General features: G+C 47.9%; 1 protein-coding gene across 2 annotated transcripts in view; it reads left to right on the forward strand.

The window, feature by feature from the left end:
• Positions 1-18388, forward strand: part of DSCAM (DS cell adhesion molecule) — a 1046690-nt gene that overhangs the window by 943622 nt on the left and 84680 nt on the right. For both annotated transcript variants that reach the window (XM_085621230.1, XM_085621231.1), the window contains exons 29-30: positions 8204-8316; positions 10025-10174. In XM_085621230.1, the coding sequence (XP_085477356.1) occupies positions 8204-8316; positions 10025-10174 (263 nt within the window). The remainder of the gene's footprint in view (positions 1-8203; positions 8317-10024; positions 10175-18388) is intronic.

Raw genomic sequence — 18388 nt, forward strand, 5'->3', positions numbered from 1 at the left:
GTCCAGCTCTTCTCAGGCCCTTGGAGACTTCTCTTCAGTTGTACACAGCACTCAGCAAAGTCTTTCTTCAAGCAAGGGGGGACACAGCACACAGCAAAGTCCCTTGGTCCTCGCCACAGGAGAAACAGCAAACTGCAGGCCAGCTCTAGACACACTTGGGCAGTACTTCTCCTCAGTCTCTTCAGCTGATCTTCATTGGCAGGGATTCCTCTTGCTCAGGAAGTAGTCTAAAGTTCAGGGGTTTCAGCTCTCATATTTATACCCCAAAAGTCTTTGTTCTCCATGAGTGAGGGGTCTGGACCCAGTCCAAACCAGTTCTGGGTGCACTCTGCCAGTGCACAACTTCTTCCTTTGTTAGTGTGGGTCAGGGCCATCAGGCACACAGCAGGGGGTCGAGTCAGCATTGTGGAAGACAGGCACAGCCCTATTCAGGCCCAGGTGCTACTCCTCCCACGACTCCAAATGCAGATTGGCCTATTCAAACTAGTGCTGACTCACCCAGATTCCTGGTGCCACCCCTGCCCCTGCCACTCTCTAACCAAACTGTCAATCCACAAATAGGCAGAGGCACACAGAAAGGTTGAACAAGAAAACAGCCACGTTCTAAAAGTGCTATTTTCAAACACAGAATTTAAAAACCATCCTTCCTAAAATATGTGTTATTAAATTCTGAGTTCAGGGATAGCAGACTCCAATTTTCTATCTCACTCCTATGGGAAGATATGCAGGTAAACATGTTACACAGCATTCCCCATTCTGTCCTATGGGCAAGATAGCCTTTCAATATTGAAAAACGAAATTGGCAGTATTTCGCTATCAGGACATGTTACACACACTAGTACATGTCCTACCTTTCACATACACCGCACCCTGCCCAGGGGGGTACCTTGGGCCTACCATAGGGGTGACCTAGGTGTAAGGAAATAGAAGGTAAGGCCTGGCCAGTGGGTACACTGGCCAGGTCAACATGGCAGTTAACAAACTGCTCACAGGCACTGCAGTGGCGGGCCTGGGACCTTTTTTCAGGGCTACTTATGTGGGTGGCACAATCAGTGCTGCAAGCCCACTAGTAGCATTTGAATTACCAGCCCTGGCTCACTTAGTGCACTTTACTAGGTACCTACAAGTAAAACAAATATGCCAATCATGGATATCCAATCACAATAACAATTTACACAGGGAGCACTTGTACGTTGGCACTGATCAACAGTGGCAAAGTGCCCAAAGCATCTAAACCAGCAAAAATGAAATCCAGCACAGTGTCAAAAATACAGGAGGTAGAGGCAAAAAGTCAGGGGTAACTACGCCAGGGATTTCAGGTCACACACCCTCCCTCCTTCTTCCATTCAGCAACATAAAAAAGGATTGGACACATTTCCACCTCCTTCAAAAAGCCCACTACAGACCCCTGAATTTTGGAGAGCTCCAGTCCAATATGATGAATTCCTTACATTTCAAAAGCTTTTGTGGTGATTGTATTACTCGCTGTCCTCTGTAAATTGCTACTGAAGCATTATCGAGGAGATCTCATTCTCTTACTAGAGATACACATGGATTTCAGAGAGAAGTCTCTTGATCATTTTTTACTTATTCATGGCCTTCAGTACAGTTAGTCTCTGTAAAACTCGCCTTAGGTTTTCCTGGTCATTGCAAATATCCCAATGCCCTTAATAAACTGTGATAAGACATGACCTTTCTCAGGGCTTCCAGATACTACACGTGTTAAACAATTATGAACTTGCTACTTACTGTTGATGTACTGTGCACCATTTTACACATAAAATTAAGTTACCTCTTTGGCTAAAATGAACTTAAACTCTAAAAAATACAGATTTTTGCTAGTTATAGTTACTGGTGCCACCCCTACTCGAACACAACCCAAACTCAAAGGTTCTCAACATGGAAATGTGATTGTGAGTGCATTATATTCAGGTGGTAGCTATAACCACAACTGGTTAATCTCAATGTTTTTTACTTGTTATGTTGATCCTAGCTACAATGTCATTTAGCAGTGTTTATTTTTGGGGTTTTGTAAACCTATTTGGCATATTGTTTGTTACCCATGGACAGTGTGTGAATGTGCAGTGACTACTACTGGAGTGACAATGAGCTGCGGATAGGCTTTCGACTCTGTAAACAGGCTTACTCTGTGATGAATCCTTGCAGAAATGGGGATGGATTTATCACTTGTTCACACCTTAATATCTTTGCACCAAAGAGCAAAATCATGTGTTAAATTTGTGGCAAATGGGGAAGTGTCTCAAGAATTTGGCACAGGGGTGCATTCTTGCCCCTTTGCTATTTATTTTATATACAAACAATCTCAACTCATAGCTCATCAATTGCACCCCTGATGTACTAAAGGTAAACAACGTCGCCCTCTCCGCACGCGTTTATGCGGATGACGCCGTGTTAATCGCCTCCACTCCCAAAGCCCTATGTTTCTTGGTTCTTTCATTCGTGGGTTTTGTGGTAAAACTTGATTTAACAACTCATTTTGCTAAATCTTTCACAATGTCATACAGCCCGAAGTGCACACTGTCTTTTCCTATTACAGTAGGTTTAAACATTCTACAGAGCACTAGCACATCTTTGTTACCTGGGGTCACTTTTAGTCAAGTCAAGTCAAGTCACAAAACTTATATAGCGCACTACATACCCATAGGGTTTCAAGGCGCTTAGGAAGGGGAGGAGGATTACCTTTCAAATATCCAGGTTTTAAGTTGCTTTCTGAATGCTAGGTGGTTCTGGGTGAGGCGAAGGTATGCGGGGAGAGAGTTCCATGTTTTAGCAGCCAGGTAAGAAAAGGATCTGCCTCCCATGGTGGTCTTGTTGATGCGAGGGATAGTGGCGAGGGCTTGGCTGGAAGAGCGTAGTTGGCGGGAGGGGGTGTAAAAGGACAGACGTGAGTTGAGGCATTCTGGTCCGATGTCGTAGAGTGATTTGTGTGCGTGGGTAAGCAGTCTGAAAGTGATCCTCTTATTGACGGGTAGCCAGTGGAGGTCTTTGAGGTGACCAGAGATGTGTTCGTTGCGTGGGATGTCTAATATGATTCTGGCTGAGGCGTTTTGGATTCGTTGGAGTTTCTTCTGGAGTTTTGCGGTAGTACCTGCGTAGAGGGTGTTTCCGTAGTCCAGTCGGCTCGTGACCAGAGCGTGGGTGACAGTTTTCCTTGTTTCGGTGGGGATCCAGCGAAATGTTTTTCTGAGCATGCGAAGAATGTTGAAGCAGGAAGAGGATACGGCGCTGACTTGTCTGTTCATTGAGAGTGAGGAATCCAGGATGACGCCTAGGTTCCGTGCGTGGTCCGTCGGGATGGGTGCTTTTCCGAGGGCTTCCGGCCACCAGGAGTCGTCCCATGAAGAGGGGGACGTACCTAGAATGAGTACTTCAGTTTTGTCTGAGTTCAGTTTCAGACGGCTGTGTTTCATCCATTCGGCAACTTCTTTCATTCCTTCGTGTAGGTTAGTTTTGGCGGTGCTGGGGTCATTGGTGAGAGAAAGGATAAGTTGGGTGTCATCCGCGTAAGAGATGATGTTGAGGTTGTGATGGCGTGCGATGGCCGCGAGGGGGCTCATGTATACGTTGAAGAGGGTGGGACTGAGTGAGGATCCTTGTGGTACGCCGCAGATGACTTCATAGGCCTCGGACTTGAATGGTGGAAGGCGGACTCTCTGGGTTCTTCCGGTGAGGAACGAGGTGATCCAATCAAGTGCTTTTCCTTGGATCCCGATGTTTCTGAGGCGCTGTAAAAGGGTGCTGTGGCAGACTGTGTCGAATGCTGCAGAGAGGTCAAGGAGGATGAGGGCGACTGTGTCTCCATTGTCCAGTAGAGTTCGAATGTCGTCTGTTGCTGCGATGAGGGCGGTCTCAGTGCTGTGTTTTGCTCGGAAGCCAGATTGTGAGGGGTCGAGGGATTTGTTGGCTTCGAGGAAGGCGGCGAGCTGGTTGTTGACAGCTTTCTCGATGACTTTGGCCGGAAATGGAAGAAGCGAGATGGGGCGGTAATTTTTGAGTTCGGTGGGGTCTGCTGTGGGTTTTTTCAGGAGGGCAGTGAGTTCAGCGTGTTTCCAGTCTTCTGGGAAGGTAGCGGAGTTGAAGGAGCAGTTGATGACGTCTCGGAGGTGCGGTGCTATGACGGAGTCTGCTTTGTTGAAGACGTGGTGAGGGCATGGGTCTGTGGGGGATCCTGAGTGGATGGAATTCATCAGGCGGATGGTGTCCTCAGTGGAGATTGGGTTCCAGGCGTTAAGGGTGTTCACGGGGGGAAGGTGTACATCAGATGGTGGGGTGGGTTGGTTTCCGGGTTGGTTGTCAAAGCTGTTGTGGATGTCTGCAATCTTGTTGTGGAAAAATGAGGCTAGGGAGTCGCAGAGGGTTTGAGAGGGGGTGATGTCGTTGGAGTTGGCCGAGGGATTGGAGAATTCCTTGACGATGTTGAAAAGTTCCTTGCTGTTGTGGGCGTTGTTGTCAAGTCGATCCTTGAATGCTGTTTTCTTGGCTTTTCGGATTAGTTGGTGGTGAGTACGGGTGGCGTTTTTGAAGGCGTGCTTGGTGCTGGTGGTAGGGTCTTTTTTCCAGGCCTTTTCGAGGGAGCGGCAGAGTTTCTTGGATTTCTTAAGCTCATCGTTGAACCATGAGGCCTTCTTGTTGCCGGGTTTGTTTTGACGTTTTTTCAGTGGAGCTAAGGTATCAGCGGTGTTGGATAGCCATAGGGTGAGGTTGGCGGCGGCTTCGTTAACGTTAGAAGAGAGGGCTGGGGTGTTTTGAAGGAGTAATGCGGAGATTTGGTCCGTGGTGATTTTGTTCCAGTTTCTTTGCAGAGTTGGTTGGAGGTGGTTGGTGGGTTTGGGCTTGTTGTAGGTGAAGTGGACGCAGCTGTGGTCAGTCCAGATGAGATCCGTAGTGTGGCTGAAGGAGACATGATTGCTGGAGGTGAAGATGGGGTCGAGTGTGTGACCTGCGATGTGGGTGGGGGAAGTGACCAGTTGTTTAAGTCCGAGGTTGGCGAGGTTGTCCACGAGGGTGGCGGTGTTGTGGTCGTTGATCTTTTCGAGGTGAAAGTTTAGGTCTCCCAGAAGGATGTATTCTTTGGAGGGGAGCGCGTGTGGGGTGATGAAGTCCGTGATGTCTTCACTGAATTTTGCGCGGGGTCCTGGTGGCCTGTAGAGGAGTGTGCCTCTGAGTGTGGTCTTGGGGTCGGTGTGGATCTGGAAGTGAAGGTGTTCGGAGTTGGCGAGGTTGGCGTCGGAGCTGGTTGAGATGCGGATGGATTTCTTATGGACGATGGCGATTCCTCCTCCTGTGTGGCTGGTACGGTCTTTGCGAGTGATCTTATAGTCTTCAGGGATGGCAATGGTGATGTCTGGTGCGGAGGAAGCGTTCATCCATGTTTCCGTAAGGAAGGCGATGTCCGGAGAAGTGGTGTCTAGTAGATTCCATAGGTCGATGGCGTGCCTGTGGACCGATCGGGTGTTGAGCAAGATGCATTGTAGGTGGTTGGGGTCGGGTATCTGTGGTGTGGTCGTAGTGGAGATGTTGTTGGTGCCGCTGAATTTGCAGGAGAAGCAGGAGAAAGGACCGTGAGTTTGTCCAGGGGCGGCTTGGACGCAGTTGGGGGCGCGACCGGGGTTAAGGGCTAGGAGGGAGGCGGCATCGTAGGTAATGCGGGGGGGCTGGGCAGCGCGAGGGGCAGGGGGTCTGGCGCTGGGCGCGGTCCAGGCGCGGACGGGCGTAGACGGGCTTACCTTTGGCGCACCTTCGGCGCGGGTTGGGCGCGGGCACTGCGCGTGAACGCTGCGCGCGGGAACAACTGTCATATATGGATAGTGGAGGGGGAGGGGCGAGGGCGGCTCAGCTGGGAGGCGTGGCGGGCTCAAGGGAACAACAACAACAGTAACAGAGCCAAAATGGAGGGGAGGGCAGAGCAGGGCGCCGATAGCACACGATGTCAATTACACAATGCAGGAAAGTAATGGAGCGACCAAGCAAGCATCCGGTGAAGCAGTGACCAGGCGGTGGGAAATGATAATGATTCCTGGCGCTGTTTAAATAAATAATTAAATGCTCACACGCTCTAAAATCTTTTCGCTATGCAAATATAAAGTACCGCAACTCTGAAACGCTGAAACGCTATGGCGCTATTACAATCAATGAATCACTCAGCTTTGTAGCACAATACCGCCTTTCAGCAGCAAGCAGGCAGGGGAGCGACCACTCGAGGCAGGAGCTCATGCCCCTCCCCCCCGAACTGCGCAGAGCAGGGCAAAACTGTCAAAACTTGTTGGTTCACTCCTTAATTTACCATCTCCGCTGGGTGGGAGGGTGCTTGCACTCCTGTACAAATATATTCCACCCAGTGTGCACCTGTGGCAACCTACGGGGCTGGGATTTGGAGAACCAGTGACCCACAGCTACTCCAAAGGGAAGGAAAATGTTTTTGTAGGAGAATACTTGCAGTGCCCATACCGACCTCCCACTTTGTTTGCAACCAGGAGCTTGGTTTGATGTATTTAACCCTCCAAATACGTATTTGTCCCCCACTCCTGTGGCAGTCCAATATGAGTACGGAAGAAGCCTCCCTACGAGGAGAATCATTTCTGACTGTGGCCTGCGATAAAGGTCTCTCCATCCCTTGGGTGGCGTACGTGAAAAAAACACTAGAAGGTATTGGTCTAACGAACATTTTCTCTGAGGCTGGCGCATGTGATCGCCCAAGTAGGAAACAAGCCCAGGCCCTATTGATAGAACAGCTACAAGCTTAAAGGCTAGACGAGGAAGGTGAGAACCCAAGTGTTAGGAGTTACATACATCTCATTTCTGGGGTTGTCGGTACTAGTTATCTGTGGAACACCAGTGGGAGCGCTCCCTTTCATTTCATTTTAGGGCTGGTATGATTAAATACGCTTTGTTTCCTTCGTGGGCACCAGCATAGTTTGGAATCTAGAACATGTCCCAGTAACAATGTGTCCAAACAATCAATGATTCATTTTATTTTCTTCTGTGGCTATCATAAATTGTATTCTAGAAAGTACCTTGTGCTTCTTCTGCGACCTAGAAACTATCAAAAATGTTTGCTAACCTTTGATTGTGAACAGGTAAAGATGTCATGTGTGGTGCCTGAGAAATTGTAACTTAAAATTCTCTTTAATGTTAAAGTCAAATTATAAATTACAATTTTGGAAATGCCACTTTTAGAGAGTTGGTATATTTGATGTCTGCAACCTATTCCTGGGTCACATGACTCGGTGTAGTTGGCAGTTGGACTCTGTATATTCTTCCCACACAGCCACACAATATAGGGATTAGGTGTAGCGGAATCAGCCATAATTGACAGGATGGGGCGGAGCTGGGCACAGCCCCGCCTGCAACTGAATAGACTGTGCTGTGCCTTCACACAAAGTACTTAAGACCACTTTATCCTGCAGACAGACTGGAGACAGGGCAGGGGTGGCAGGACCCTCCAAGACTTGAAAGGGAATTCTCTAGAAACTTCTACTTCAAAGAAGGCACCAGGTATAATAATAGGACACTCAATCCCACTCTTCAGGTCGTTTTCTGGATCTGCAGAACGACTCTCAGAGGACTACCTGCTGCTGTGGCCTGCTGTTGTGTATTTCAGAAGACTGCTTTGCTGCACCTGGAAGAACTGCTCTGCTGCCTGGAGCCTGCGTTGAACCCACAGAGGTCTGCCATGCTTCTTGAGCCTTGTTCCACTGCTTGAACCCAGTGCTACCAGAATGACTCTAAGGGCAAGCTGGCTGGCCTCCTGATCAGCGTGGGAAAAATTCCTAGAAATCTATGTCTTTAGTAGATTCTTTCTGAATCACCCAAAAAGTCAGAAATCCATTGTAAAAGTAGAACTAATGTTTTGGCTGTAGATATTGAACATTTTAGAGCTGGACCTTGTGAATCAATCCCAAAGAGAGCAGCAGTACATGTGTTGACACTACATACATGTTTGAATAGTTGGCCATTGATTGGATTAGTGTGTTTAACCCACAGTTGTGCTTCTTGATTAATGCTTATTTTAGCTTTCACACATGCCAATAGGTCTGAGTGTACATTGATCAGTCTTTCTGTGGAGTACGTATTCAGTAATTTCATGATAGTTGAGAATTGCTCTAGAGAACCTGTCCTGCACAACAAATATTGGATTGTGTGGCATCTCAATGCATCTGCTCTCTCCTTGACTTGTCGACAGCAAGAACACCAGGACGTCGGACACCCTGAACAAGCAGCAGACCCTCCGGATGCACATAGACATCCCTCGGGCCCAGCTTTTGATTGAGGAGCGAGACACCATGGAAACAATCGGTATGGGGTACTTTTTATGACTCAGATGCTGCGCCATTGGCTTCTACACTAACATCTTCTATACATTCATCACTCTACAAATTTACATTGAAATTACAATGTTCTGTCACTCTTGATCTTAGAAAGGGGCATAATGCAAATGAATGGAGGGGGGCAGACTAGCCCCGAGAAAAAAAAAATATATGGGCAGGATCTGTGAGTTCTGGTCTAAACTGAATGTTTATGTATATATAATGACCGGTTCTCACAGACTGTGAGGTGCTCAGGTGCTGTTGTGCATGCCTGCATATGCTAGAGAAAGCTCACAAGGCTGAGGCTGCTTGCCGTAGTGTAGGATGAAAAATAATGCAGACATTGGCAAAGGGTGGTAATTCTGGCTTCCATGTAGAGCAGGAGTATCAAATGCAGGCCCATGGGAGCCAGATTGATGTCAGACGTCCCAGATATCTACATAAGGTAGATTTACATACACTGAATCTACATGGGAATTATTTACATAATCAGTGGTTAGTCTGGAAATGCACATGGATCCGACCCTCTTGGTTCTATGTTGGACTTCTCCAATGTAGAGTAAGACACAAACACACGTGCATGGGGCAATGAGTGGGTCAAACACATGGGAAATGGTTTTTCGGAACCCCCCCCTCCGTTTAAAATGTTCGTGAACTAAGTTGACAAGATCTGAATATTAACTACTAAAGAAGAAATGAACACAGGGTACATCTGTGGAGTATACATGCACTAAGCAAAATTTTAAAGAACTGGTAAAATGGGTGAGGCACCACTATTGTCCATGAGTACTTCTCACAGATGTGTGTTATTTCCTGAGGACTGCCTGCCTATGTCGCACTCTTTGTGCACGATTGGGCATTCCCGTGACAGAGTGGATGGATACAGTGAAGCGTGAAAGACAAGCCCTGTGGAACACCAGGGGCCTTATTGCACAGGTGCCCATGTGGCGCAACGGGCATGGAGCCCGCTTGTTCACCCACAAGGCACTTTGGAATTACAGAATGGTGCACGGACCCTTGTGCGGCCCCTTCTGTAATACTGACAGATCTTCACCAGCACTATCTCAAAAGGGCATTCCTCATGTGCATGAGGCAGTGGCCCCATGCAAATGAGGGAATCTCTGTGCCTCTGTGCCTGTGCCTATTATGGACGAGGGCACAAAGGCAAAAAAGCTGTCACTGACAGTGCGCCACAAAAGGTGGCAATTTCTTTGTAATAGGGTGCACCGTCCCTATTTGCGCTGGGCACACCTTTTGAAAGGTGTGCCGTGGTGGAAACAGGGAATGTGCACCGGATGGATAATACACCAGTTCACTCATTCAATAGTTGGGAATTAAAACTCTTCTTGGAGTCAATCCTAAACATTTGATAGTGCTTTTTCAATAGTGTGGGAGCATCATACTTTGTGAACTCACATTAAAAAACATAACCTCAAAAGCAACGTTCTGAAATTGTTTACTTCTCTAGGTGCATTGAATTCAAAAGTCTCAAAAATGTGACAAACGCTTCTTTACAGTGCAGGATTTAATTTGTAGAAGGGTCCAGGGACCTAGCACTTTTATGTTGGTAGTGTCAGAAAAAACATTACGATGGAAAGCTATACTGTCCTGTTCTAAATAAAACAACGTGAATGTGTTCATTGCCAAACCTGTTCCAATACGCTTATACCTCTGTACCGCTTCCTCTCTGTGTGCAGATGACCGGTCCACGGTGCTACTAACGGACGCCGACTTTGGGGAGGCCTCAAAGCAGAAGTCACTGACAGTCACGCACACGGTCCACTACCAGTCAGTGTCTCAGGCGACCGGCCCCCTGGTGGATGTGTCAGACGCCCGTCCAGGAACCAGTAAGTGGGGTTAATGCCTATCCTGGGGTTTTCAGAATGACACCTACAAGTTCAGAATTTTGTAACTGCAAACAAGGTGAAGGTATCTCACAAGAAGCTTTTTTCAAGGAGATACTCTGAAGCTGTTTATTTGCTGCACATACCCTAGCCAGGCTACCCAGATGCAATAAGTTGCCTGTTTCTTCTAGGGTACCACAATGGCAGTGCTGCGCTTATGCAGAAACAACCGCTCTCCCACAATCCTTGCATGTATCAACCCTATTACCTATTACTGTTTTGCAAAATGAGGTTTGTGAGTCGCTATTAGGAAGGGGCGGGTTAAGGGCGTCCCTCCCTGATAGCGAGTCGCACTGTTATATAGGAATGTTTTGCAACAGGGAATGTGGTTGCAAAACATTCAGTTACCACCAACTTCAAGTTAGTGGTAACCCATTCGCAAACAGGAAAGGGTCCCTGAGGGACCCCTTCCCCTTTATAAATGTATGTGAAAACTTTTTTAAGAGCAGTCAGTGGTCTCACGGACCGCTGCCTGCTCTTAAAAATTTTAAAGAAAACTTTTCATTTTTCTTTTTGTAACACATCCCGTTTTCCTTTACAAAAAAACAGATTGCTTTATTTAAAAGCAATCACAGACATGGCGGTCTGCTGACCTCAGCAGGCCACCATCCCTATGATTTTTGTGATTCCTTCTAGTTCGCAAATTGCGACCAACCTCAGTAATATTCACAAGGTAGGTCATTTTCGACCCACTGGGAATCACAGAAAGTTTTGTACAATTTTGTACATGCTGTTTTGCGATTTGCTAATTGCGAATAGCAAGGATTCGCAATTAGGGAAGCCCAAAACGGGTTCTTAGCACATCCGGCCCCTGAAGATCTCAAGTTTGAATCCTTGCACAAATACACTAACATTAGATTGAGCAACGTTAACACAGGTTATTTACAGTACTTAGAAATAGCAAAATTCTGCATAAAGCAGGAAAAAGCAACCGTGGAGGCGTGAGAACCTATCTAATCATTGGCACAGACAGGGGGGAAATAAGTTTCAATATATAAATCTGTGTTATGTTTGATATGGTGTAGCCCTGAATTTAACACGTTCAGTTTTTGCAATTATCTGACCAATATGGTACACAGTTTAAAACAACTTTATCCATAATGCACGATCAGTTTGAATCCCTGCATTAGAAGGATTTTCTTGCCTAACGTGACATAAGCTTGGCCTCTCTCAACCATCTAGCCATCAGCCACATTGGGGGGCTGTAGGGGAGCGAGTTTCTTATCATCCCTTTCACACCGGGATCTTCTTCTTATCCTGTCAGTCGCTGAGCAACCTTTGTATCTGCTTGGTAAAAACATAAAACATCTCGTAATTCATCATGATTCCAGTATTTTTTTAATTAAAGTAAATTGAATGAACACTATTATAAATTGCTAGGCAATGCTATGTGGAAATAAACTGTAGACAAAAAAAGAAAACACTAAATTGAATCATTTATGTAGCATTGTAGGTAAGTCACTTTTTATTAATAGTAGAGTATGATCGAGTAAGTCAGCTCCAACAGAGACTAACCCCCCTTCTAAAGAGAAGGGAACACTTTGCTGATGCCTTGGAATGCAGGGCCACCAGAGAAACTTGTCTGCGGAGCCCAGCTTCAGTTCATGCAACAAAAATATCTTTTGCTCCCCATATATTGGCAATCGGACAGTGAGCCAGAGAGCAGATGTGAGGATGCATAGTGATTCGTTTCAGCATCCTACAAATCTGCTGATCACTTGCTTTACCAAAGAGGGATGAGAAGACTAAAAAATGCCAGAAAGGTTCAAGTATCTGCATTTCCATATGTAAGTACCTTGCGACGTGCCTCGCAAAGGTGTAACCCTACAAAAGTGTAGCACCTCTACAGAGCCTGAAACCTAGCAAGGCAAGCCCAGTCCAGGGGGCGTTCCTTTCTGTGGTGACCTCATAGCTGCAGTGGCGTAACGAAAATTTAAGGGCCCCCCCTGCAATGTACACAGAGGGGCCCCTACTCCGGATTTTATCCGGAGCGCTCAGACCCGAGCGCTGTGCTGAAGGGGCCCCCTGCAGCTGGGAGGCCCCCTGCACCGCGGGGGATGCGGGGGCCTGTGTTACGCCCCTGGATAGCTGGAGACCAATCGCGCTATAGGGCTAGATGTACAAAGCATTTTCACAGGTGCGGAAACTACTCTGTTGATTTTGAGACAGCAAAAAATGCTTTTGTTGAAATCTACTAATCAGAGTCAGTAAAAGTTTCTGACCCCATACCGATTCAGTATTTGGAAGGGGCATGTTATAGGCATCCGCTGCACGTGCCAAATCTGGATAACATGTGTCAATGTTTTGGGACGGAAATCCAGTTGCAAAAGCATAAAAGAAATTACCCACTTCTGAGTTGGGGTAGGAAGCTATTTTCAAAAGGGAAGGGGGTCCCATTGAGTTATAATTTCTCAAAAGAGGTTTTATTATGCAGGAGACAAAGCAGAGGCATTTCTTGATAGAGAATCGAGGAGAGTAAAACTACAAATCCCCGCCTCTTCACTGGATACCCTATCGGGTGATTAGCCGCGCTTTATAAATCCTGCTTGATGATTGATGGACTGGACCATAATCGCCCCCAGAAAGCTAGGATTTAGAGTCCGAGGAGGCTGGATTCACAGCCAGTTCAACAGCAAGGAAACAGAAGGCAGACCTGGAGAGTTCCAGTAACACATGCACATGACAACATTTGGACACCAGAAGGAGGGAGATTTAAAAAAACAGAATTAAGACTATTTATTTTCCCTATTGACTTGTATTAAAGTGGGGACAATTTCAGGTGGGATACAGCAGAATTAGAGCCATTTACAGCTTTAAAAATAAAATGTATGAGTCTCCAGCCTGGATCGGGCCTGTTTGTACATATGGACATGTGGTTGGAGGAAGCTGATAAACTGGTGTTACTAGCATCTAATGTGTCTCCTTAACTAATGAAGTAGATATCAAATAACACCCTAGCCAGGACAATAATAAACGTTTTAGTGGCCCTCTCTGGATTGGGCGTGCATCTAGTATTACCCTGTGCAGTGCTGTTCTTCATTGTGACTATACCAATACACTTACATACATACATAAAGACATCAATACATACATACATACATACATAGTAATGAGGTTGATGACTGTAGGAATGCAGGAACATTTGTTCCAACGCCATTAAACATAAGAATTTATGAAATCCTAAACTTCCAACTGACATAAAGTGCCAGAGATGGATTTGGCATTATAGACATCCAGAATGACAAAATTACTTTTCTGCACGTGGCTTGACCATATTCCAGACTCAGAAAACATAGCAAAAAGGTAGGCTGCATTTCAGACTTTATCCAACTTAATAGTATTCATGTTATGCACAGTACGTCTTGATTTTTGTGAACCCAATGAATTAAAAAAAAACACATCTTACTGCTTATAGAGTTATTTAGTAAAATCAGTAGATGATTTAATTTAGTTCAGGGACAAAAGGTCTTACCCAAGAGGGGCTGGCAGAAGGATGAAAAATACCTGCCAAATAAGATGTTATTAAGTGCCCTTTCCCTCCAGGACACCGGATTGGAATTTAATTCAGACATTTTCGATGAGTTGTGCCAGTGAGAACGTTGTGCTCCTCGGGCACTTCCAAGCCCTTGATTTTGCATGACAAAAAACATGTTGAGGTAAAGTAACAGGCTCAAAATATGCGATAATGTATTTGAGTTTCCAGAAGTTCATCGTTTCCCCAAATAAATGTCCTTTTACTATAGGCTACAGGAGAAGCATTAGCATTGCACGTTTAACACTACCATCCTGATATTGGGTCATTTCAGGGTGTTGGATGGAAACCTAACAGGTACAAAGTGAGGGAACTCAGCCTCCTGTAATATAAAAAAAAGTGGGCAATGATGGACTGGTAATAAGTAAGTGTAAGAAAGTGTACCTGAACCTACAAGCGTTACTTATAGCCAGTTCCTGGAACTGAAGTTATGAGTCTTTTGTGTCATATTATATGGATAAATGAATACCCCTAGATCCAGTCTCGTGCCTGAAGCCAGTATATCCTCGATGACCCCAAATCTCAACCAAATTCCTCAGAGCACAGCTAGCTATAAAGTAACATAGTAAGAATATTGACAACCAATATTTTTTTAAGGTAAGTATATATAGGTAGTGTTGGACTTGGCCCTTTTCGCAGGTTCTCCCCGAAACTTTTTGCGTTCTCCTAGCCTTTTTCTGTAACCTGGTGTTGGTGATTTTAGGCCTCTGAGCACTTTAGCACTGGGGTCCAGTGTAAAGTGCGTGCGCTCTCTGTGTATGTGTGATGAGATGGGCCTGCCCTCCTATTGGAATGCATGGGGGATATGTGTGTCCCTGGTAGTTCCTGGTGTGAGAGGAGTGCAGGGTCGAGTTTGGTATGTACGAACTCGTGAGAATAAATGCTGCGCAATGGTGTGCGCAGATTTATGGTGACTAGTGGAGAAGTGCCACTTCTAGAAGTTGGCATTTCTTTGTGCTGTGTGTCTGCCTGCCTGATGTGGAGTGCATGTCTGGCTTGTGATTGACAGGAGCTGAGAGGGCTGGGGAATTTCAGGAGCCAGGGTATGTCCGCCCGGTGGTGAATTGAGAGATCTGCATGTAGATGGGAGGGAGGAGTTGCACCTGGGACCTGAATAAAGCTGTACCTTCCCTCCACAATGCCGGCTCCACCCCCTGTGGTGCGTCTGAGTACCTAGCCCCCACCTGACAAAGGAGAGAGGAGCTGAGCACAACAAAGTGCTCCAAAGCTCCCCCAAACCAGTTGCGTCTGGTTTTTCCCCCAGCCCTGTGCTGTGTCACAAAGGGAAAATGTTGTATAAATATAGGGGCTGTGACCCCATGAAAATGTTCACTCTTGGTTCAGTGTTCCTGACGGAGGGGGGCTTGCTGCTGGTGGGGCCCAGGAAGGACCGCCATGGGGGCTGCCTCCCTGCTGGAGGGCCCTGTGTGCTGGCCCCTGGGTGCTACATTGCCCCCTGGATGCATTAAGGACTTTTGTGACCAGTTGCTCCCTTTTTTTATGCCCCCAGGACTTTGGCATCATCTAGTGCCTGGAAGCGCTATCCTTTCGTTGCCCAGCTGAGGAGGAGTGTGGGTTGCGCAGCGCGATGCTGGTTGCCTCGTTGGAGGGAATCCCCACCAGAGGGATTCCCCCGTGATGCTGGTCTCGCGGGTGCCCACCCCGCATTTATCGTTATTTCGCGGGTGCCCACCCCACATGGCCGCTTATTACTCATTCTGAGTGGCGGGAGCCCACCCCGCTTATTGATCATCATTGCGGGTGCCTACCTCACCTGGTATTTTGAATTTAGAGGGAGCCTACCCCTCATTGAGGAGATCGCTGCCGCCGCGAATCCCGGCCTGCCTGGTTGTGGGCAGGGCCTGCGGACGGAAGCAGAAGAGGCCGGTGCGATGTGATGACCCGGGGCTCCCATGCTGGAGGGAGAGCCCCGCGGTGGCGGCCTAAGTACGGAAGAGACCCGGGTCCCGGGAGGGGGCCCGGGTGACAAGAAGGCAGCCAGGATGCGGCGCAGGTGAAGCAGGGCTCCCGCGAATGGTGAGAGCCCCGCTGTGCCCGCCGCTTCAGAGAAGGCGGCCCAGAAGACAAGAAATGCATATCGGGGCTCCCGTGAGCTGAGGGAAGCCCCGCGTATGCTGAGAGAAGAGCCGCCCGCGTGTGAAGAGAGACCCGCCGCATCCAGAAGCAGAGCCGGTGAGTGGGGCTCCATGGTGGTTACGACTCTTTGTGTTGGTGCCATTGGAGGCACAGAGTCTGAGCGGCCCCGTCTGTCAGCGGGCCACTCCAACGTGTGCCATGTTTAGTTTTCGTTACAACAAACAAATGATGGACGGAATGCTGACAATGCAGACGTTCTCCCCCAGTCAAAAGATCTGGGTTAAATCCATCGTTCTTTTGGCCACTACGCCACCCCAGTTTAGACATGGCCATATGCAAATCAGTCTTGACCCTGTGCCTCATGGGAACAGTCCAGCCCGAACTGCCAAGCCATGTCTTCCCTGGACCGGAATCGAGCATCCTAGGACCGGTTTCTGGCTATCAGCCGTCATCAGCCAGGATAGCTTGACTCCAGTGGCGTAGTGAGCACGGGTCCCACGTCTGGGAATACCCATCCCACTTAGGGCGTAAAGCGTTACAGCAAACAAATGATGGACGGAATGCTGACAATGCAGACATTCTCCCCCAGTCAAGAGATCTGGGTTAAATCCATCGTTCTTTTGCCCACTACGCCACCCCAGTTTAGAAATGGCCATATGCAAATCAGTCTTGACCCTGTGCCTCATGGGAACAGTCCAGCCCGAACTGCCAAGCCATGTCTTCCCTGGACCGGAATCGAGCATCCTAGGACCGGTTTCTGGCTATCAGCCGTCATCAGCCAGGATAGCTTGACTCCAGTGGCGTAGTGAGCACGGGTCCCACGTCTGGGAATACCCATCCCACTTAGGGCGAAAAGCGTTACAACAAACAAATGATGGACGGAATGCTGACAATGCAGACATTCTCCACCAGTCAAGAGATCTGGGTTAAATCCATCGTTCTTTTGCCCACTACGCCACCCCAGTTTAGACATGGCCATATGCAAATCAGTCTTGACCCTGTGCCTCATGGGAACAGTCCAGCCCGAACTGCCAAGCCATGTCTTCCCTGGACCGGAATCGAGCATCCTAGGACCGGTTTCTGGCTATCAGCCATCATCAGCCAGAATAGCTAGACTCCAGTGGCGTAGTGAGCACGTGTCCCACGTCTGGGAATACCCATCCCACTTAGGGCGAAAAGCGTTACAACAAACAAATGATGGACAGAATGCTGACAATGCAGACATTCTCCCCCAGTCAAGAGATCTGGGTTAAATCCATCGTTCTTTTGCCCACTACGCCACCCCAGTTTAGACATGGCCATATGCAAATCAGTCTTGACCCTGTGCCTCATGGGAACAGTCCAGCCCGAACTGCCAAGCCATGTCTTCCCTGGACCGGAATCGAGCATCTTAGGACCGGTTTCTGGCTATCAGCCGTCATCAGCCAGGATAGCTTGACTCCAGTGGCGTAGTGAGCACGGGTCCCACGTCTGGGAATACCCATCCCACTTAGGGCGAAAAGCGTTACAACAAACAAATGATGGACGGAATGCTGACAATGCAGACATTCTCCCCCAGTCAAGAGATCTGGGTTAAATCCATCGTTCTTTTGCCCACTACGCCACCCCAGTTTAGACATGCCCATATGCAAATCAGTCTTGACCCTGTGCCTCATGGGAACAGTCCAGCCCGAACTGCCAAGCCATGTCTTCCCTGGACCGGAATCGAGCATCTTAGGACCGGTTTCTGGCTATCAGCCGTCATCAGCCAGGATAGCTTGACTCCAGTGGATTTAACCCAGATCTCTTGACTGGGGAAGAATGTCTGCATTGTCAGCATTCCGTCCATGATTTGTTTGTTGTAACGCTTTTCGCCCTAAGTGGGATGGGTATTCCCAGACGTGGGACCCGTGCTCACTACGCCACTGGAGTCAAGCTATCCTGGCTGATGACGGCTGATAGCCAGAAACCGGTCCTAGGATGCTTGATTCCGGTCCAGGGAAGACATGGCTTGGCAGTTCGGGCTGGACTGTTCCCATGAGGCACAGGGTCAAGACTGATTTGCATATGGCCATGTCTAAACTGGGGTGGTGTAGTGGGCAAAAGAACGATGGATTTAACCCAGATCTCTTGACTGGGGGAGAATGTCTGCATTGTCAGCATTCCGCCCATCATTTGTTTGTTGTAACGCTTTTCGCCCTAAGTGGGATGGGTATTCCCAGACGTGGGACCCGTGCTCACTACGCCACTGGAGTCAAGCTATCCTGGCTGATGACGGCTGATAGCCAGAAACCGGTCCTAGGATGCTTGATTCCGGTCCAGGGAAGACATGGCTTGGCAGTTCGGGCTGGACTGTTCCCATGAGGCACAGGGTCAAGACTGATTTGCATATGGCCATCTAAACTGGGGTGGTGTAGTGGGCAAAAGAACGATGGATTTAACCCAGATCTCTTGACTGGGGGAGAATGTCTGCATTGTCAGCATTCCGTCCATCATTTGTTTGTTGTAACGCTTTTCGCCCTAAGTGGGATGGGTATTCCCAGACGTGG

The sequence above is a fragment of the Triturus cristatus genome, chromosome 8, assembly GCF_964204655.1.
Source record: "Triturus cristatus chromosome 8, aTriCri1.1, whole genome shotgun sequence".
In the NCBI taxonomy this organism is placed as follows: domain Eukaryota; kingdom Metazoa; phylum Chordata; class Amphibia; order Caudata; family Salamandridae; genus Triturus; species Triturus cristatus.